This window comes from Amblyomma maculatum, chromosome 5, assembly GCF_055883805.1.
Source record: "Amblyomma maculatum isolate TAMU_Amacu chromosome 5, ASM5588380v1, whole genome shotgun sequence".
NCBI classification, from domain to species: Eukaryota; Metazoa; Arthropoda; class Arachnida; order Ixodida; family Ixodidae; genus Amblyomma; species Amblyomma maculatum.
In genome coordinates, this window is record NC_139348.1 from 122,976,313 (window position 1) to 122,998,076 (window position 21,764).

Here is a 21,764-nt window from a genome sequence, read left to right on the forward strand (position 1 = left end):
ATGGATGATCGGGTGAGATGCAGCTCCCCCTTTCACAGTCTTTCACTTAGATTTTGGCCGAAATCAGTTGTAGGCTGCATTTGTCATCCGTTTGAGCTATGGAAATGCACTTAGGAGAGAATGAAGGGGTGTCTAGAAAGTTCAGAGTTTACACAAGCATTTGTTCACGGCACTTTGGATTAGACATGCTGAGAAGCTTTCAATCAAAGTAAATAAAGGAACTTTATTTGGCAACATATGGTGTGACTAGGACAAAAGTACAGCTGGTAGGCTGCTTTGTCAGTTTAGAATGGTACAGGTTTTGATACCCTGTGTTGCACATGTGGAAGGTATTGCACAAAATCACTAGAAACAAGTGTACAAAAGGGCCATTTTTTTTAATCAACACCAGCTACACCAGTGTAGCAAAAATCCATTGTGGGGTACAGATTTCATACACTGGTGAGCTGGTGTAGGTTAAACAAATGGCCCCTAAAGAGTGTATTTTGGAGAGAGGGAAGGAAAAGACGCCCGGCTTTAGAAACATGCACCCGCATTACAAGCAGTCAGAAATGAGAAGGGCAACTTACTGAACGACAAGTCATTTCGAACACTGGAACACTGGAAAGTCAAACGAACACTGGAAAGTATAGGGTATAGGACACAATTGCAACTTCTAAATTTTATTACGCTTTACACTTGTGTCCTATACCCTATACTTTCTCGTGTTTGTCTTTTAAGCGCATAACACTTATCAAGTATCATGTACCAATTAGCTCGTCAGAAAGTCTTACTAGCAGAAAAGGTGCCTGTGACTCTGAAATTGGATTGTAAGGCAACCTTGAATGTATGAGATCTTGGAAACATTTATGGGAATTGATGGAAGGACAAATATTCGTGGGAACAAATACCGGCAGTTCACAACCTGGTGCATGGTAAAAGATGTTGCCTAAAAACTGCAAACTCGACAGTAACCACTGCAATGGGAGTATGGTTTTGGGCACAATATCGTGTGATGATGCACAGCGTAAAATAGTGATCTTGCAACACTGTTGGATGGTTTAAGAAGGCCAGGTGAACTCTTTCAGTAAGTACAAGAAAGGACTAAAAAAAAATGTAGAGCTTGACTTTTGAAGGAGAAACTTGGTTAAAAACTTGACGGCATAGCATATTCTTTGCCAATGCAACGTATGTAAAACTGTCGCAGAGCTACAATTTGAGGCTTAAATAGCCAGGGTGTTGCCAGTTTTAGGAAGGAGAGCTTGTGCAGGCTGGGTGGAGAGAGCAACGAAGCACGGCTAGCGCAATAGCTGGAACCTGTCGTGCCGTTCAGCTGGGCCGTCCTGGGAGAATGCCCCACACATTTTCATTCATCTGCCAACTTCGTTAGGCTCTCCATGGTGCCGTAGAACGCACCGCCAGATGGCTTGCAGATGTAGAACCGGGCTTGTCCTTTGTAGTTTTTCTGAAAAATGAACGCAGCGTAGGCTTGGAAAAATTAAAAATAGCAGCAGAAGTTTCAGAAGTGGAGGGCTCGGGAAATTTCGACCACCTGGGGTTCTTTACGTGCACTGTTATAGCGTAGCACACCGGCACCTTGCCTTTTTAGTCCACTGAAAAGCGGCCGCTGCGACCAGTATCAGGCACGAATGGTACCTGAAATGGTTTCCACTGAGGACAGTAAACGCGAAAAGCTGACATAGCGAACTGCCCATCATCCTGTTTATGTAGCACTACAGATATCTGTCCTTAAAGTTGACTCCCTGCTTTTTAAAGTGAAATCGCTGCACCACAATCTACTACCCCAAGCAAAACCCTGTCTTTGTTTGTGCAGCAGCTGCACAGCAAGTGCATAACAGCTGCATACCAATGTGTTGTCGAGGCAACGGCAAGTCCCGCAGTGTGGCACTGTAGTCTCGCAGCATATCAATAAAAGCAACAGAAATGTGTCTCGCGTCCCAGCTACACAAAACTAGGTGACAGAAGGGCAAAACCTGTGGAACACCCCTTTCGTCTAATATTTGAAGTTATAGCCACAATTCTCTGCATTTCTGTCTCCGAACTTACTGGAGCAGTAAGCCACCCTATTCGCAACCTCGTGTACATACCCCGCCGGGGTGGTGCAGTGGTTACGGCGCTCGACTACTGTTCCCAAGGACGCGGGATCGAATCCCGGCCTCGGCGGCAGCTTTTCGTTGGAGGCGAAAAGCAAGGCGCCCGTGTGCTGTGCGATGTCAGTGCACGTTAAAGAACCCCAGGTGGCCGAAATTTCCGGAGTCCTCCACTACGGCGTCTCTCATAGCCTGAGTTGCTTTGGGACGTTAAACCCCACCAACCAACCAACCAACCTTCACCACCTGCCAAAGTCTGTGCATTTTTTTTTTCTCGCAATTGGAGCCGAAACATTTCGCAGCACAGCAGTGGCGGCCTATCGCAACTGAAGCCACGCCAGCCGTACGACATCGTATGTGTAACAGGATCTGCGTGAGAAACTGGCACCACACGCTGCGAGGTGCAGAAATGGAATTTTTATGTCTTGTAAATTATCAGTTCACCTGTGAGGATCTGTACGTGGCACGAATGCTCAACGACTCTACTCGGCTCAATGAGTGCATTTTATGTATAGTCTCCTTTGAAGGTGCTCGTGAACCCTTCATTAGGTATGCGAGGATGACTCCATTCTTTTTTTTTTTTTTTTTTTTTTTTGTGCACAGTGAAGATTTGTTCCATGGCTCTTTCTGACTATATGTATACATAAAGGCAGTTTTACAGCAGAAAAGTATTTACTGCTGACAGTTCCTCTATATCACATAGGGGAAAAGCTGGCGTCGCCATCCGTGAGTTTCTTAAAATATATTTGTCCAGGTAAGGCTAGAAACATGCATTCAGCGTTAAGATCAATAGCTGCGCCATGATGTTCTCTGTGCGGATATTTTAAATTACTTCAATAATATGTTTTTCATTGCGGAATGGAATCTTCGTGGCATTAGTGCACCTCTCAGTGGCACATGAATCGCAGCGCCACTAACTTTTCCTCTAGGTACTATTCAGACTCTACTCAGAAACTTTCACTTCGAAACTGTCCGCTACTTGGTTCAAGCTCCTGACACCTACACGAGGACTCTGCGATGGCTGTTTTGAATTGAGTAGCACTATTGCCTAACCTCTGAGATCTGTGTCTATAAAAGTTGTGTCAACGCACAAGCTTTACTTTTGAATCCAGCCGCAGTTCGCGACACCAATACTCCATTTTTGGATGCCTTTTCTATATAGTGAAACCTCTGTTCTGAATGAAAGACGTGCCGTTGTCGTTAGATACACCTTGGCACCACGAGAGGCAGGGTTGGCAGGGTTTGCTTCCCAAAGCTGGTCACAGAGTTCTTCCAAGGGCCCAGCTCACTGTGCTCGAAAGCAGACGAAAGTGATTGCAAAAAACCTTTACAACAAGCGTTGGCTGCTGAAACACACAGCGGTCCACTTGCGACGTTTTCAAGCCTGTGCGATGAAAAGATCGCGAAACAGGCGAAGAACTTATTCTGGACAGCACTACGAAACAATCAGTGTTCGGGGCTCTGGACGTGGCCATGTGTAGTAAAACTCTAGACAAGAAAGTGAAGATACAAGATTCAAACATCTTGTAGCTGCTCAGAGACCTGCTACGGAGCTTGTGTTAACGTTTAACGCACAATATCATCTTCAGGAATGCACACGGAGTCTACCTCAATACGGCTGCTGGCACAGTGTTACTTTCCCAGGAGCTGTGCTGGTGGGCGGAGCTTCTGGGCTACCCGAAAAAAATCGAACTCTGATCTCCTATCAGCAAGTATAGTTCGAGGCTGCCCAGGACTGAAAAATCGAGCATGCCCACTCGCTCATACTTGCGCTCATGTACGCTGCCAAGCACACACTTGCATAACACTCACTGTGAAGTTTTCCCTGCATGTTTGTACAGCATCATTATAAATGCTTTTTGTTGTTGTTTACTGGCAACAGAGGGGAAAAATTTCCTGCCATGATTGATGAAGCTCATGGCTTTGCTTAGTGTGTAGTCTGGCCCACACAGATTTAGTTTATTTATTTATTTATTTATTTATAATACCCTCAGGGTACAGTTGTACGTTACAGAGGGGAGGGGCGCATACAGGATATATATATAAAACAGAAGGTTAACAAAAACGTACAAATCTGAAAAACAAAGCAAATATAAAAGAACAAGGTACATGTGCAATTTAGGAAATTTAGGAAAACGGCATAGGTGTTAAAAACAACAATATAAAAATATAATAAGCAACAGTATACAATGATGTTATGCAAATAACCATACAGTAAGTTTTAAAACTAGGCAAAAAAGAAAGATTGCAGCGCGGATTTAAATTTTTGTTCTTCAGTTATACTTGTTAGTGATGCAGAGAGGTTATTCCAATCATTACAGGTGCGGGGAAGAAAGGAGTTAAAATAGGCAACTGTGTTTGTGTGCGGAATGTTTACCTTTTGACTATGGTTACGGCGAAACGAAATGTAGGATGGTGGCTGAACCCATGAGGAACGCAAGGTGGAGTTATGGTAGTATATTTTGTGAAAAAGTGAGAGGCGGGATAGTTTTCTTCGAGTAGATAACAGCGGGAGATGTAAGTATGCTTTCATATTAGTAACGCTGGCTGTCCTTTGATAGTTATTTAAGATGAAGAGTTATGAACCACCCGGGCTTTGTCTGGCTCTTTGACCTATTTTCACCGTTTCACTGCTTGATCACTTGTCACGTGCCTTGGCCTAAAACTGATAAACACATGTGCTCCCGCCCTTACCGCCAAGACAGGTACTTTGATTAGCATCAGCTAAGATGGTGTTGTTTGTGGAGGAGTGTAGAGGTTATTGAGAACAACTAAATGGCTTCTGTGCAAGACTGTTGACAATGCGTCTGCAAGTTTGCGTGGACACATTCGATGCGCATGGCGACTGAATATTTTAATCAACTGGGAAAAATTGGGAGGCCTTTCGAAAAGACTGAGTGTCTGTCTAGGAAAGGGAAATGGCTAGAATCTCGTTTGAAAGTACAGGCTCGCCCGTGCAAAAGGGAAGCAAGGAAATGTGGCTACAATCAGTCGCTCTGCGGTAGGTTCCCAGGCCTGTTTTAAGGCAGGGCTGGTTTCTTCCAGCCACAGCAAGTGTGTGTGAGAGTACATGCTCTTAATCACCGTCTGAAAAATGCCCGAGACCTAAACTGCAATGGCAGGTGCTACGATACCTAATTATTTTCCTGTAGTTCATTGCATCATTGGTCAAGGCAATGTCAACTACTTTGCAGTGTGTGCCTTTCGAAAACTTCAACGCTTCCAGACAAGGATCTTTTCTGGAGTTGAGGAAATCGTAGTATCCCGCTCAAAGAATTCCTCATGCTAATCAGATCAGAAGAGGGGCTAGGAAAATTTACTCAACTTAAGTATTAAAATACAAGGGTCACATGAAATTGCATTTCCCATATCTATTCCACCTGTCCAGTGCCTAATATCAGGTGTAACCAGTCTGAATTGTGCTCTGCATATGTGCAGCGAAAGGTGGCATGCAGTCTTCTTGTCAGGGCAGCCCGTAAGCACACACATTACCAGGTCCGTCTGATAACAGAGCTCAAAGAACGGTAACCTCTACCAACACAAAGACCCATCGCCATGCTTATCCTGAAAGAGTCGTGGTTAGTGCTAGGCTGCCATGATTAGCCTTTACATACCTCGACACTGTCCATCAGAGCTGGCAGGCGATGCTCTTCAACCAACGTCACTGTGCACCCTCCGAATCCAGCTCCTGTGAGCCGAGAACCGTACGCCCCTGACTCTAGGCTTAGCTGCACAAGTTGATCCAGCTCGGGGCAGGACACCTCAAAGTCGTCCCTGCGTGCATTTGCAGGTGCTGTTAGCACTCCTTGTCTCGTACACGGCTGTGAAGCTTGAAGATGAGCACACTGCTCCTATGCATGATTACTGTTCGCTCGCAAGCTGACCACTTATGTGAATGACAACACAACCATTACGCCTGGCTGAGTCTACCTTTGAGTGATTAGCACGAAATGTCGTTAGTGGTGTTCATTCACTAAACTTGCTGCAGCGTGTAGTACATATATTTTTCTTGTGGCAGTTGCAGCTGCTTCTTAGGTTGCCTCCACCAGTTGTTGCTGATGCTTGTATCTGCTGCCCAGGATGCAACTTCTACAACAGTGGCCATTCTGCAATCTGTACTGAGCGACTCGCTGCAATATACGATGGCCTTGTTTATCTGAATGATAATTTTTACTGCAAACATTTTGGTGGTACGTATGCGCTCCCAAGGCAAAAAGAAACGAAGACAAATCAATGCACTTTTTTTTTTTTTTAACCGTAACTGGAAGCTTGTTGAAAGAATGGCAGTGGAAAAGCAGAGCACTCACTAGGAGCGACCCGGGTCCTGCAGTAAGCTTTAGTTACAAGGCAAGCTGTGGACAAATGCATGCAATTTTTGTCTTTTTCCGGCTGGCACTGCACACATTTATCCAGATGCAAGAGACATATGCTGAGGAAACTGCATGCGAAAAGACTGGTGGTGGTGATATTCCCTAGTTTATATTTTGGTAGCAGCTCTATTTTCTGTAAAGGTAGCCTTCCTGTTGTTGGAACACAGTGATCTAGTGACACAGACAAACTGTATTCTGTGCAGTAAGGGCACCTGAGGGATGCGTGGCTTGCATTCATGAGTTCACCCAGGCCCCGGAGGTCTCCCTTGCGGAGAAGCTCGGCTGCCTGTGCCGTGCGCTGAATCTCGGACACCACGTGCCGCGCTCGTCGGTACTGCTCCGCCGTCAGCTGCTCTCGGCAATCTGCATGTGCCAGTGGGTAGGCAGTGAAAAGCATGAAACTGTAGGCCATATTCCCCCATTCCTTACCAACCTCACTCCCTCCACCGACACTTACGTGTGGAATAAACGTGTTTTCAATCAATCGGTGAAAAGCACCAGCATACGCACCACATAACTTGAGGAAATGTTGAAATGATTGCTGAAATGTACTTGAACACCATCCTCTTGTTGTGGTGCCCTAAAGCGATGTTCATTTCTTGCATGCCTCAAACCCCACTTCCCTCCACCTGGCTTATTTTGGGACTACTCACGGAAACTGTTTCACGTTGCTGACAGTTGTCATTATTGAATTCTGTCATTTTTTAGAGGGGCTATGTGTCTGTACCCCTCTATGTACATCTTAGGGAGGAAGGTATAGAAGTCAACACGTCTTAACTGCCCTGAAGGGCTGCAGAAGAAATTAAACAAATAAAGGCAAACACAGTGGACTTGATAGTTTGATCTCGATTATTTAAGATTCCGGTTCATTCAAGTTTGTATTGCAGGAGATCATGTGGCCCTCTCCAATTGGGCACTCTAGTTTTCAAGTTTCACATTTGCCACCGCACACAAAGATTTAATTTTTATTTGCAGGTCATATGTTCCATGTCTCTACCGGCCTGTAGTGAAGCCCAACTACAAATCACCTTCAGAGTGAAAATGGCCTTGTAGGATTGCATCTTCGCAACATACAACGCATGTTTAAGCAGGCGAAATTTGTGGCCTGCGCAATTTGAAGTGTACCTGAAATACAGAACACTTGTACATTGTGTGTATCGGGGCAGACCTACAGAGAAGCGAGGAATGGCAGAGCAGGATGTAATGTTGCATACATTATTCTTCAGATTTACAGAGTGTCTGTCTGGCTGCCTGCAGTGCTAGTGCTTAACAAATAGTGACCGCAGTAGTTGCCAAAAATTATGAAATATGTTGTTAGTTCGTGCCTGTCCTTGTCTTCTCTCTGGATTGTCTACTGTTCGCGCTCTTCAGTGCCGTATAAAATCATGAACCAATTAGGCCCAACCGAAATTTTAGAGAGGAAAATGAAATATGTAGAGCAGCGATTGCACACCCTCGTCAAACTTTGTTGTCGACAGAAGTTGCTACCTTTCAATGTACTCCCGTTGCATGCACCTTTAAAATCAGTTACTTCTACTTTCCCAATCTTATTTACGTAACCGTGTTGCAATAAAATATAATCGGGCTTTGCAAAAACACTTGGCAAGGTCAATTGTACCACTGCGAGAGTGAACTATGTTGTGAAGTAATTTAAACCCAAGAGTTTCACCACCTTTCTAGAGCTGTTCTAAACCTAGCCTTTCTTTCCCATTTTGAGGAGCTGGAATTCCTTGTATATAATCGAAAAACAATGAATTGCTTTCTTTGTTAGGGGGGATGAGAGTCTTGAAAACTTTTCTTTTTACTGCTCAACATGTTTTGTTGAAACTTAACATGCAAGCGCAGAATAGAATGCTGATTTCAAGTATGCATGTAGATTTAAAATATCTCGTCTCAAGGAGCAGGTATTGCAAAATGACATGTCCATTTCTTACGGAACAATATGGTAATTTCTTGTTAGAATGACCTCCGTTAGGAACGTGCACACATTTGGAAAGGTCCATTGCATATGCTAAAGGTAAGGAAATTCATATAATGTGATTTTCTTGATAATAAATAAATACCAAAGTTGAAAAAAAAAGTAAGTGGCAGTAATTAAACGAAATTTTGTCTAATTGTTAATATATCACAAATAAGAAAGAAATGAAGGCTTTACGATGTGTGGTGGACCTCTTCGAATGTCTGTATGTTCCTAAGGGAGGCCTTTTTTCAACGAGAAATTATCGCAATGGCCTGTAAGAAACGGACACGTTGTTTTGCCGTATAGTCTCTTCCTGATGGGATATTTTAAGCCTAAGTGCATATTTGAAATCGGCATTCTATTCTGCACTTGCATGGTAAGTTTCAGTAAGATATGTTGAAGAATAAAAGTGGGGTTTAGGACCTTCATATACTTTTAAATTTTCTCTCATAATTGATAATTGCCAAGAAGAAAGCATTGAAGAACCTCGGCAGCAAGCTCGACCTACTGTTGAGATCTTCAAGCGATGCGTCTCTCAGGCTTTTGCCAAGGATGTTGCTGGCAGCCTGGCAGTTTCTGCGGCGCTGGGCATATTCACCACCGGTGAGGGCATGCTTCACTTGTGAGTCAGTCACCAGGATCACTACAGAAGGTAGGCTGAGGGGCACATGCTCCCAAGCTAGCGACCTGCATGAAAAAAGAAGGGTATGAAACCACAGTTTAAAAAAAAAAAAAAAAAAAGCACCCTACCAAGAAAAAGCTGCTTCAAAAACAAAATGGTTGTTGGGGAAAGGTGCTAAGCTGCTCAGTTCAAGAATTATTGCTGACTGGAATATTGGAACTGTGCTCAGAGTGGGCTTTCTATTTTTTTTTTTTTTAATGAGTGCACTGCTGTCCCATCCCATTAGCTGCATTATGTTAGAGATCAATATTGTACATCGTCCACTCCTAGCTATACCACAGTCACAGCTTTATTGCACGGCTGGGTCAGACAAAATTTAGATTTCAATGCAGTGACTGTGTTATAGCTAGAAGCGGACGACCCTGTACATCAAACTGCCTAATCTCTGAGCTGAATATAAAATGTGCAACTGTCCAGAAAACAACTGGCTGGAGAATTGTACTTAGCACAGTATTGCTTCTGCTCCTTTTTCTTTCACCTCTCCTTTCCCTTTGAGACCTGAGCACATCTCACTTCTTTTTGATAGCTCTCCGAAAAGTCGCCCCCTGCGTCACCGTGTTGTCGCTGGACTACTCTATGCATGTGGTTCAAAGATGGAGGAAACGGTAATAGCACCAGCATTTCCATATGTTAACTACTACGGAATGTTTGGCACCCCTCCCCTCTTGCACTACATACTAGTCGCTGGAGAAATTTTAGAGTACCGCCTTTGTTTTGCCCGTACTGCTGGACATGGAAAGCACATGCATACCTGCCAACTCTTCCCGGTTTGCCCGCAGATTCCCGATGCTTTCTTCACTAATTGTTTTTTCGTGTACAGTTATATTTCCCAATAAGTTGCCTCTGACCGTGCAAGAATGCGGAAGAAGCTAGAATCCTCATGTGCTTGAAGGCATGGCACTGCAAAAGACATATGAGAGGTATTTGCAGAAATTCTTGTCATTTAGCTTGTACTTTTGAATTTCCATGCTTCATGTCATCGAGAAAAGGTGCAAACATTTTGCATTTGGCACAGCATGTGGATGTGATGTCGGAGCATCTCGCAGCAGCAAACGTAATTTGAAGCTGAAACTAGAATTGAACTCCGCTTACCAATGTGTGACACAACCCTATAACATCCGCTGGTGAAAGGCCATCAATATCTGATCCATGCTTTGAGCAAAACTACTCTCCAAGAGCTTCTTTAAGCTGGCAAAGTCTGCTACTGTATGGTCCCTGTAAAAGAACTCTGGCACTGCCTGAAAGTTTGGGTGGCCCCCTCTCCTGGACTTTAAAACAAGCGTTTGAAGGTCGGGCTTCAGGCGAAGGGGTGCGAAATTGGTGGCTGGGATCCTCAGTGGTAGCGGACTATAATACTATCGGACAACTTAATGCACCTTAAAAGGGCAATGCAATAGCAATGTGTTCTGGATCCACTGCGCACTGGTGGAAGTTGACCAAGACATGCAGTGTGCAGAGCGCAACATTATGGAAAAGGTCAAGGTCAAATGGACAGTTTGTTGGGAGGTGACCCCACGATCCAGCCTTGCTTTGGTTTACCCTAATTGGACTTGGTCGTTATTCCGTTTGAACTTTTGAACTTGCGAAACAGCAAAAGCTCCACTTTTTGCCTGACTATGTTCGCTGGCATTTTGCTCCAAGAAGATCAAAACCATTAATTGCTCTTCTGCTTAATTAAAAGCTGTGAAACACGGGGTTGCAGTTTCTTGTCTGGGGTCGGCCCTTGTAAAATTATGCAGGCATAATGCTCAAAATGATTTCCATGAATAGGTTGCTAGGCTGAAAGTGTCTGGGTTCCCCAAAGCTGCCCTCTCAAGTCTTTTCGAGGGGCTTGCTAGTTCCATTAGGTCTCACACGGCCGGTAACAAGTGCCAGCAAGGAAAACAAAAGGTTGCCGTAATCCCGCTAATCCCGTACGCACATAAAACTTCTCATTGGCTCAAAAAAAGTAGATGACCTTACAATGTGATGTCGTTCTCTCCGCCTCCCTCAAGCTCTCCCACTCGTGCGTGGCTGTTCAAAAATGGGTGGCACATCTACACTGGACAAACTGGCCAATGCCAAAATATACGCCTCATGGAGCACAAGAATTCTTTTAGTCAGGACTGCTCTAACCTGGCTGACCACTGCTGAGATTGCAAACGTAAATGATGTGAGCCAAAATTTGAGAATACGCCACTGTTCTTTTTACACATCCAAGGCAATTCATGCGGGAGGTGAAGGAAGCCTATTGCATTGCAAAATCAATTGACATTGTGTCAGCACCCCTTCAGTCTGCCTAACAAGCCCTGAATTTGCATTCCGTGATGACAAACCAGTTTGTCGCATGCTTTTATTGCGCCGATGATCTCCGCTCTCGCTTTGCGTTTTTTCACGCGTATGTTTCCATGTCCTCGTTAGGATCCCTGATGCGGCATTTAGTTTTGTTTTCTTTGTATGTTCCTCCTCTCTTATGCTCTTAATTCTGTTTTTCCAAATAAACCATTCAGTTGCAAGTCAGTGCTTGAACCATGCATGGACGTTATTCTTAGTCAGAAGCTTCACAAGTACATCAGGTACTTCAGACTTTACATGGAGATTGTAAATTCTACAGTTTAATGTTTCCAAGCGACACAAGGGATATGAGGGACACCGTAGTGGAGGGCTTTGAAATGTTTTAAACTGTGCGATGTTATTTAGTGCCTAATGACAATGCAGACCACACAGGTGCCAGGTGCCTTTTTTTTACCTTTCGTCAAAACTCGTGGCCTGGGCTGAACTCCCATGTCCTGTGGTATGCATAAGAGGAATGCAGTACTTTGGCAAGCCTTCCCTTTCCTGGGATTCTACCACTACACACCCTCTATGCTGTCCTCTCTGGGAGCATGGGCAGGCAGCACATCCTTGCTAGGCACGTTCAAGAGTCAAGACATGTTCAAGGCTGTGGAAAACCAGTTTCCTCCCCCTTCGCTACGACCGGTCACCACCACTCCGCCGAGCGTCGTGGCAGTGCCGGCTGGGAGAGGAGGTAAATACCTCCCCTTGGGGGAAGGAGAATCAATCATGGATGCGCCACCAAGACGTCTACGCCGGTTCCCGCGAGACGGCGAGAGGGGGATTCTGGATCCAGCCAGCAGCGAGAGCGGTCGTCTCCCGCCGCCTCTCCCGGCAAATGCCGGGGGATAGCGGGCACGGAGTGCGCAGCGCACACGGGAGGACTTCTCGTGCACGACTGTCCATCATCTGGTTCCCAACGGCGAAGCGACCGGTAAATACTGCACGCTCTCGCCGCCTCCCGCAGCAAACGCTGTGGTATGACTTCGTCCGGAGGATGCGGTGCGCACGGGAGATCCCGGCCGCCATATTCACGGCACGTGCAAATGTCCGCCGCCGAAGTCGCACCTCCATTCCCCAGCCGGTGAGTCAAAAGTCCTTTTTAGTAGCCTTGCCCTTCCAAGGAAAACCTTGTTGATGTACAGCTAGCCGGCCTGCTCTGTATTATTTTCAAGTGCAATAAATAGCATTGGAGTATTAACGCTGTGTCGTCCCCGTCCTTTGTCCCCTTTGTTCCCCTCCGCGGGTCGCTAGCGAGAACGTTGCACCTGCGGAGTAGGAGCGGTGCGGAAGACCGTTCCCCCCTTAAACCCCCACAAGACATGTTCAAGACATCTTCAAGACATGTTCAAGACATGTTCAAGAGTCAGACATGATGGCCCTGGTAATGACACCCTTTAGAGCTGGCACTGATTTTTAGCAACCTCCCAGACAGAGCTATTTCAATAAGGAAAGATGCCGACTCATGCGGTTGGTTTTCAGTTTCTACAGCAATACTGCCTACAACTTAAAAACAGAGGGAGACTGCAGGTCAGTCGCTACATACAGTATCCACTTCTCATACAAGGCACAACCTCAGCATATCCCAAGACCCTTGTTCCTTGTAAGCAAGACGCAGAAGACACACAGGGCTCATCAATCTAAGCTTATGATCCGAAGCCTTTGTGCAGATTAGCAGAAGATTCTCCGCAGGAGGTGGCATGCTCACCGGCAGTCGAGAAGCAAGGCGTGCTCAGGCTTGCTCCAGTAGGCGGCCATCTGGTCCATGATGCCACAGGGCACACCAGCAAACTCGTGCTCCGCTTTCTGGCAGCACAGCGGGGCCTGGTTCGCATCACTAAGACAGACACAGAGATTAGTATGAAGCTCTCCGGGACCCTAGCTGAATGCAACTAAGAGGAGCAAATTGAGTTTAGTAAGACATGCAATGTACAAAACCACTAGAGAGATTGAGTGGGCACCAAAGAAAGTAAAATGGAGTTCAGTGTGACACCTCGGTTATAATAAGGGTCAAGAGGGTGTTAAGAGTGAGTAGAGAAATTGATAGTTGTTGTGTCACTGCCACAGATGGGTGACTTTGCCGTTGTAGCGTACAGGAAACATTGAAAGCCACGAGAGAAGACATGGCATCCTATATTTTTGTGATGCTTAAACCCAGGAACTTTCAGGGGTTGCACAACAAGACGTTTATTGGAGGTATTCTAGTAAACGGGAGTTTTCTCTTGCCTAGCTTTATAGACATGTAATAAGTGTCCCTATTCCTAGCCAGTTGTTGCAACTGGCGCAAGGCTGTACTGAGTGGAGGTCATAGGTCTCTGTCCTCCAGCAGACATAGCCTGGATGGCAGTGAATAAGCTGGCAAATGACCAGTCGCAATGCACACTCTGTAGTGCAGATCAAGGCATAGGGAATGGTTCATTCACAAATAAAGGCACAGAGGTTGGCCTGAAGAACAATCTCTCTCTTGCTGCTCTGCAGTTTGGGAGCGGAAGAGGAGTACGCAGAGGGTTATCATGGGTTAAGATGTGGACAGAACATCAGAAGCATGCCTAATCGCAATTATAAGTCAAGACCCATGTTGCAGCAGACGCAAAGCAGTGCATGCATTACACTGAGAGACTTTGAAATCTTTAACTTAGCACCCAGTACAAGGGCTTATGAAAAGGAGTGACTTGACGTGCTCCAACGAATGAGCCTGCATCATCTTCTGTAAGCATATTGAGGGTGCATTACGATTAGGTGACTACGGCCACTGTCAAGGCTGTCAAGTATGTAAAATATCTGCGATCTGTGACTTCGTTCTTGTACACCACCACTTGTGGTAGCAAACGGCTTCGAGGACATGTCCCTGCGATTGAACTGATGCGTAGAAACAGGTGTGGCAGACTCTGCACTCTTTAAAGACTGGGGAAACGACTGAATGCCAGGGAAGTGGGCACATTAAATATATGTTTGCGTAAAAAAAAATGCTGTGCTAAAGCCTATGCATTCAGCTGCCTTGATTAAATATCAGAACCTTAGAAGCACACGTGTCCATGTCCTTGCGTTTCGCTGGTGCTTCCTGAAGTTGTGGCAATGTATCAACTGGCCCAACAGTAGGCATTATTAACTACATGTGCCTGGGTACAGGAAAAATATGGGTTACCAAAAATATTTCTAGCAGTCTGCCACCCGCCATTTTCAAAGCACTGTATTGCACATTCGCACCGCTTCTCTCTCTTTCTCTCTACCTCTTCCCTGTTTACAAACTGCCAGCACACGTGCAGGCTTGCGGAAGGCAGTGCATGTACAGTTTTGCATTGGTAACAGCTGCAAGCACATCTGGTGCCTCACAAAAGCAAACTGTACCTGTGGAGGCTGCAGCGGTGGCTACGTGCATTGCCTGCAACCAGTTTCCCGCACAGCAGACAAATTTTTAAAAAAAGGCCGTGAGAAACCTGCCATAAACGAGCTGTTTTAAAAAAGCTGTACCAAATTTATGGGTACCTATGCCTGCCAGAGGAGAGAGGCCTATTCATTAATTAATTCATTCATTCACACTTTTATTCATACGCCAGGGTGTACACGAGGGTCAAGGAAAAAAGCCGTTCTACGACAACTTGAGGAGCCCCTGGCACCGAATGCACTGATCTCTAATTTGTGCTGTATGTACTTCTCTTATCCCCTTATTGTAATGTACATCTGATGCTGAGCAGGCAGATAACCAGCCGTTCATCAGAATGGAGCAATTTACTACATCATTCTGGTAACAGGCACTCCTGTTTACGTAAGCCTTGTGCACCAATTGACTGTGGGTTTGTGTACCCCTCCTGGACATTGTGCCTGCACTGCAAAACATTCTTCCCCGTGACAAGGTCTTCTTTGATGTCATCTGCTGAGAGTGTTACCTCTTTGCTATGCCAATGAAACATGATGGTACAATTGATGATGATGTGCAATGAGTAATTACTGCATATCCTGCAGCCTAGCATTGTGCATTAGACTGCTGCTCTGATCATACAAAGTGGGCTTTATGTAAGATAAAAGTTTTCTTATAAAATATTAAACAAAGTAAGCCAAGATTTTACAGAAGGCTCCGGTCATATAGGACAATGGCAGGAGAAACTTTTCCATTTATTTATTTATTTGTAATACACTCGGGGCCCCGCCAGGCGTTACAGAGAAGAGTGGAATCCAAGACAGAATTTGAGGAATAAGAGAAAGGCACAGGAAAACATATAAGGGTACAAATTCAAAGATAACAGTGAAAAGTGATCAATTAGGAGCACCATGATGTGCAGTGAAGGCATTTCTGAACAATTATATAACTGTTACAGATACTAGCCGCAGGAAGGTGGTTTAGGCTTTTATTAGCAAGAAGGACACCTATCCTAAGGTTTTCAGTGCAATTTTGTCAGAGGAGATGAAGACAGTGAATACGACATCTGAGGCACAGCGTGAACGACTGGCACCTTAGCACATCAGAAAGCAGCGACTGAGGTGGTACAGTGGTCTAACGAAGTGGCCAACGGCACTGGTCTTTGTGCCTCGGGCCGAGTTCGAAAGCCACTGAAGGCAAGTATTTTTTTCTTTCTTTCTTTTTTTCTTCACATTGTCGCTTGAAGGCTCAGCGAAATCCAAGAATGCAGGTAGCAATGTTTGGGCATCAAAACTGCCGACAGACCCCGTGAAATGCTAATTCCGCTGGCACATATAAGCATCACTTCGTACAACTTGCAATATATGGGGTACCACTTTTGTGAATTTAACGTAGATTTTGCTTCAGTTACAACGAGCAGAAAACAAAGATTTGTTTTGCACTACTGCAGAGACGCGCACTCCCTTACTCCAGCTTTTCTGGTTCCAGCAGTGCCCGGAGAAAGCTGAACGTGGCCACCTCCAGAGCAGCAGAGCTGGACAGGCCTGCTCCCGGAGGCACCGAGCTGACCACGACCGCATTGAAGCCGCTGCGTATGTGCCCTGGATGCAGCATGTGCACAGTCACACGAGTTGACACTGACACCACAGGGGTCAAGGGCACACAGAAGCGTAAAATCCTATTGCACGCACTTTCAGCCACAAAACTGAACAAGAACAAGACGACTAAGATCATGCAAACATAAAAATGAGGTGCCCTCAATTGAGGGAGAGAGAATATTACTCCAGTTCATTAGCACTTCGTGCGAAGGCTGCTCCTTGGAAGTGTTTGTTAATGAACCACATCTGTTTTTCCTTTTCTATGCCAGCTAATAGCTTTCATGCCTTTTGTGTTTCATTTGATGTTTCCGATTCCTTAAACCCTACAATGTCGAGGTAATGGAAATGTTAAGCAAATCCCAGCCTTGATTTTCAAGCAATGCATCATTATCATCTGAGACTCTCTAACTTGAAACTTCCCATAAGAACAGGTACAGCATATTGTATTACCGTATAATAAACTACTGCATACATAAATTTCTTTATATGCCATATGCAAATTATAGAAGTATTAATACTAAACAATTTCACCAAAATTGAGTGAATGCAAGCTATTGGCTTACCAAAGCATTTTCACTCTTCAAGAAAAACAACAAAAAGAAAAAAATATTCAGTTCAATGAATAGAAAGAGAACCAGGGACCACGTTCTACACTAGGCACTCTTGTATTTATTTGCAGGTGTTCCTTCAATGCAAGCAGCTTTCAGCCAGCTGCTTATGGGCATATCGACTGTGGCCTTTGACTGCTATGGAGACAAGTGCTCCAGCCCTAGCTCTAGCTTCAATAAAAGTGGGACTTCGCCTAGGCTTTCTTCATGGGTAAAAGGCTGAGTAAGGAGCTAGTAGATGGATTGAAGCCATATGATGCTTTGTCCCTTTTGCAAGCAGAAAAGGTATATAGTTCATGAAGACTGTCTGCATGAATGCAGTCTTTGCTGCCTAAAGTGACATCAGTGCCAACATGGCTCCTCTGACCTGTCAGTACAGTGAGATTAATGGCATCTCTTAGGCAGGCATCTCCTCGGAATAGCCCTAAAATGGGTGCCAAATTGAATTCCAGTTATAGCCTTGTTTGGAGACTAACACACATAATACACTCCTATGGCACCGAGTCTAGCTAAAAAAAAAAGCGTTTATACAAGCTATATGTGCAACACCTTGTGAGTCATGCCAGGTACAATATGTCAGCTTAACTAGCTGAAAACACTATCAGCTAAGCCAACACAACTAGACTGAAGCAAACAAGCTACTCCTCTCATCATCAGATAATACATAGTGACGTGTAAAAACAATAGCGCGAAAATGGCTTGTGTAAAGCATCCTTTAAGGGCTGCTCTCTACCCGCACAAAGCATACTTAAAGGTAAATCGATATTTCGAAGTCTGCCCTCTCGAAAGAAACAGTACAAAAGGGAACATCCAGATCTTCTGAAACGCACCAGGAAAATGGGCGACAACACCCCGGACGTAGTTGCTCCATGATGGATCGCCGGGCTCCAGGGGCTTTCCTTCTGATGGCAGTGAAAAGCTCGCTGGCTCGGTGTAGTTTGTGCTGTGCACATTGCAGACTGTACTCCCCTTGACAGGAGACCCAACAAGCACTGTGTACATTGGCAGGGTCTGTAGGAAACGTGAAGTGCATAGCATAATTAGAAAGAATAGAGCATTCACTTGGCCACAACCATATGCAGCAACAGTACAGTAGTAAAACCTCGTTACAAAAGACACTCAAGGGACCCAAAAAAGATGTCTTTTGTTAGCAAGGTCTCTTGTAACCAAAAATGCTAAAAGCACTGTGTTGATCAGTTTACTGCACATCAGCATACATAAATGCATTTACACGCTTTAACAGGAAATTGTTGAGGAAAGTTTAAAGAAGTTATTTATACAAGTATGTAATTTTGTAAGTGCAGAGTGTATTCCTTCCCAAATTCTGGAGGTAAAGCACTTCACTTTGCAAGCCTTCCTGTTGCTCTAATACCTTTGAAGCACTCTTACTTGCTTGTCACCCTCAGATGCTGACACTTTTCCTCAACTCTATGGAAAAGTGTCAGCATCTGTCATCCTCTATGGCCCATGTGCCATTTACTTGCGCGAGAATTGCACAGTCTGTAAGCTCTTTGAAAGCACACAAGATCCACATCTGCAAATACGAATTCCTCAAAAGATTCTGGTACCTCAGCAGTCTCTTGGATGCTCGCCCAAGCTTCATCTTTAAGGAAGCTTGCCACAGTATCCATATATGGGCCCTCTTACATCGTGTCACCACATTTAAAGCCTGCTTGTCTGAAATGGTTTCTCACAGCTTCACTTCTCGGGCCATTCCAGACACCTGAAATCACCTGAACAGCAAACTTCACATCAATTACTATTGTACAGTCTTGCTGCCTGTCGAGCAACAGACGTTCTACAAACCTTGTTTTGTACAGCAACTTGACTGAGTGCTTAATGCCTTTGTTTATTGGTAGAAGGTAAAGTGTGGAGTTTGGAGCGAAAAAAATAACGGGTGGCTTTGAGCATGAGTACTTTCGTGCTGCAAGAAGCATTGTCCGCAAAGAGAAATACATTAGGATTCTGAGCTTTCACCAATTGTGATCAAGTTAAAAATGCTGGATTTCATTCATCCATTTTGATTTGCTTCGTAGGTGACAGTAATGCAATGCCAGTGCCTGAAACATTGGGGTCGTTTGGCTTTCCAATCATTTGGAAGCCTTCTCAGTTCCTGACATATATAGCAAAAAGGATGCTGATATGGAGCAGAATTTAGCTAAGGGAATCTGAAGTGCATCATGTACGAGTTGGCACGCTTCAGCTGCATTGCATGAGCACACCTGGGTTGTGTCTCTTCTAAATAGTGAAGAATTTACTCCAGGGACCTGAAAAAGTTGTCCTTAGTAACCGAGTGTCACTTGTAACCATGTCTCTTGTATGCAATGTTGTTAACATGGCAGTATAGGAAAACCAACCAAACAATTTTCAAGTGTCTCTTATAACCGAGTGTCTCTTGTAACTGTAATTCCGAACAGAAATTATTTTACTGTTTGAAATCTATTCTGTGCACATTAGACTTTTTTTATTCGAGAGGTGAGCCAAAAGGCATAGTGAGAATTGGGAAGGGAACGTTGAAAAACAGTATGTCACAAGTGCCAACACTTTGTTGTACTGTGCGCTATTTCACATGCTATCGAGCACAATGGCACAGCGCGAGGATCACTTTTTACAGGAGCTTGTTATAAATTGACCAAAAAGTCATTTTTAGAAATGATTTTTCCTTTTTGCATGAAACAATGTGCAACGCAGACTGCCAGCCACATTCTCTCTCTCTTCCTATATCCCTCTTCACCTGAGTCACCGTATTCAGAGTTTGTGTCGTTTCCAGAAGTTTCATTATCTTCCTGATCTCGAGTCATCCGAATGGTGGAAACAAAGGAACTGGAGCTGGTAGCGGTTCGTAGTCTGAGTTAGCGTAATTTTCAGAAGTGTCGCTATCTCCCTGACCTCAAGTCACACCGGAACCAGATGTTTGATTGTTCCGGTTCTGGTGTCTCCACCAATAAGATGACTCGAGGTCAGGGAGATAACGAAACTTCTGAAAATGCTGAAAACTCAGAATACAGACCCTGCATTCTAAGTTCTAACTAAGAGATCCCCCACTCCGATGGAGCCAGACTTTTAAGCAGTGACTTCAGCAGTCTATGCCAGAAGAGGTTTTAATAAGTTTATTACAGAGGCATGCACCTTTTCACAGTGCTTCTGGTTCACCGGAATAGTACCTATTGTGATATAGGTGGAAACTATAATGAATTCGTTATGCCTCCTTTTGGCACTTCATGCCACTGCACTCGTTAGGTCAGGTACACCACGGATATGTCGACCTCTGCACTGCACCGTTCAAGCAAAACTGAATACAGCATTGCATTTATCCTTAGTGCTTGATAAAAGAGAGATACAATAATACAGTAGAACATTGAGCTAGTTGGTCAGACATGATGAAACACGCAGCTGAATATAGGTGACAAAACGTAGGAGAGTGAGATGTATATGTCAAAATGTTGCTGTGTTAATCCCTTGCATGCTAGCTGTTGGGCATACCCTACAACTGCATTTGAATCTAAATCAAGCATAGTGCAATGCAACAAAAAATTTTGGTGGCATATGCACATACGCAAGCATGACTCCACGAGTAGTGTGGTCATGGTTTGGAACAAGGCCAAGTTACACAACACGGAATATTTCAGAAACAATTATAATAATCTCACAAACTATCATTAATGTTCATTAACTTTCGCGCTGATGTGGATTAGTTGCATTTGAATAATGTCGCATTTGAATGATAGCCTTAGTTGCTTATGCGCCAAAAAAACCCAACACAACACGACACAATGTCGCGGGAACAGACTGCAAAGCGCGCCGAATTGAGCGTTTCACTGAATGCACACTGGCATGCATGCAACGCAATGCATCAGCGCTTGCGCGCGTTTACTCACACACGGTAAGACCAAGCCGTCGCAGTAGTCAACGTGCTCGCCGATCAGGTTGACTCGTCCCGGCGCGCATCCGTAATGCGTGGGCTGCGAGCCAAACTCCTTGTAAAACTTGTCCGTCGCTTTCGCCGCGAGCTCGGGCACGCTCGGATACGCCGCTTCCGCCGCCATGTGTGCTGCTGCACTGATCGAATCGGGCTTGGAGCATGCGGACCTGTGAGCGCGAAACGTGGAACCCGCGCAGTCTTCGCGTATCTGCGCCGGCCGATCGTTCGCGGGAAGCACTTGAGGCGCGCACCACTCGAGAGGTGCAATCAGACCGTCGTGACAAGCAGCTGCCAACCGCTACTCCAAAAGGGGACAAGGTTTTTCTTTGCACGCGCCGTCTCCGGCGCGCCGCAGCATTCCAGCTGTGTTGCGGAAGCTCGATCGGATTGCATTGCCGGGATTTTCGAATGTTCGGCGTCGTTCCGGCGCGGTTCCGACGTTCCTGTTGGCATAATTCACACGTGTTCGTAAACGGCTTATGGGGTTTATGAGTTAACGAAGTTAAAAGGCGCGTGGGATCAAGACAGCTGCGGGGCCGGCGAGGCTGCGACGCGGTCAACGCGGTTTTACGTCGTCTACACACGATCTTGGTCGTTACTTGTGAGCGTATCATGTTCGCTTAGATCACGCTTCCGTGGTGAAACGATGGTTTTGATTTCCGCGCTAAGTAAGCATTTTAGAAACTGGTCAAACCGGTGCGTCAGCCGAAATGCATGTGCCATTTCTGCACGGAGCACGGAACCCTTTTTTGATGACGGATTAGTGAAAAATGTAGCGCCTAGTCAGCCAGATCGCTGCGTACATTTCAAAGGCTTTTATGTTACTAATTGAAGCGCACTTTTATTTGTGTATGAATAATTCC

At 45.0% G+C, this 21,764-nt stretch overlaps 1 protein-coding gene across 1 annotated transcript; it reads right to left on the reverse strand.

Annotated features, from left to right (window-relative positions):
* Nucleotides 1–203: 203 nt before the first annotated feature.
* On the reverse strand, nucleotides 204–21,645 carry LOC146189403 (galactokinase-like). Its single transcript, XM_084604234.1, has 8 exons — nucleotides 20,858–21,645; nucleotides 17,810–17,990; nucleotides 16,242–16,374; nucleotides 13,124–13,252; nucleotides 8,929–9,107; nucleotides 6,673–6,823; nucleotides 5,705–5,864; nucleotides 204–1,444 (listed from the first exon to the last, which is right to left on the reverse strand). Exons 1-8 carry the CDS (start codon nucleotides 21,023–21,025, stop codon nucleotides 1,346–1,348), a joined length of 1,200 nt encoding a protein of 399 aa, XP_084460360.1. The 5' UTR covers nucleotides 21,026–21,645; the 3' UTR covers nucleotides 204–1,345.
* Nucleotides 21,646–21,764: the final 119 nt, after the last annotated feature.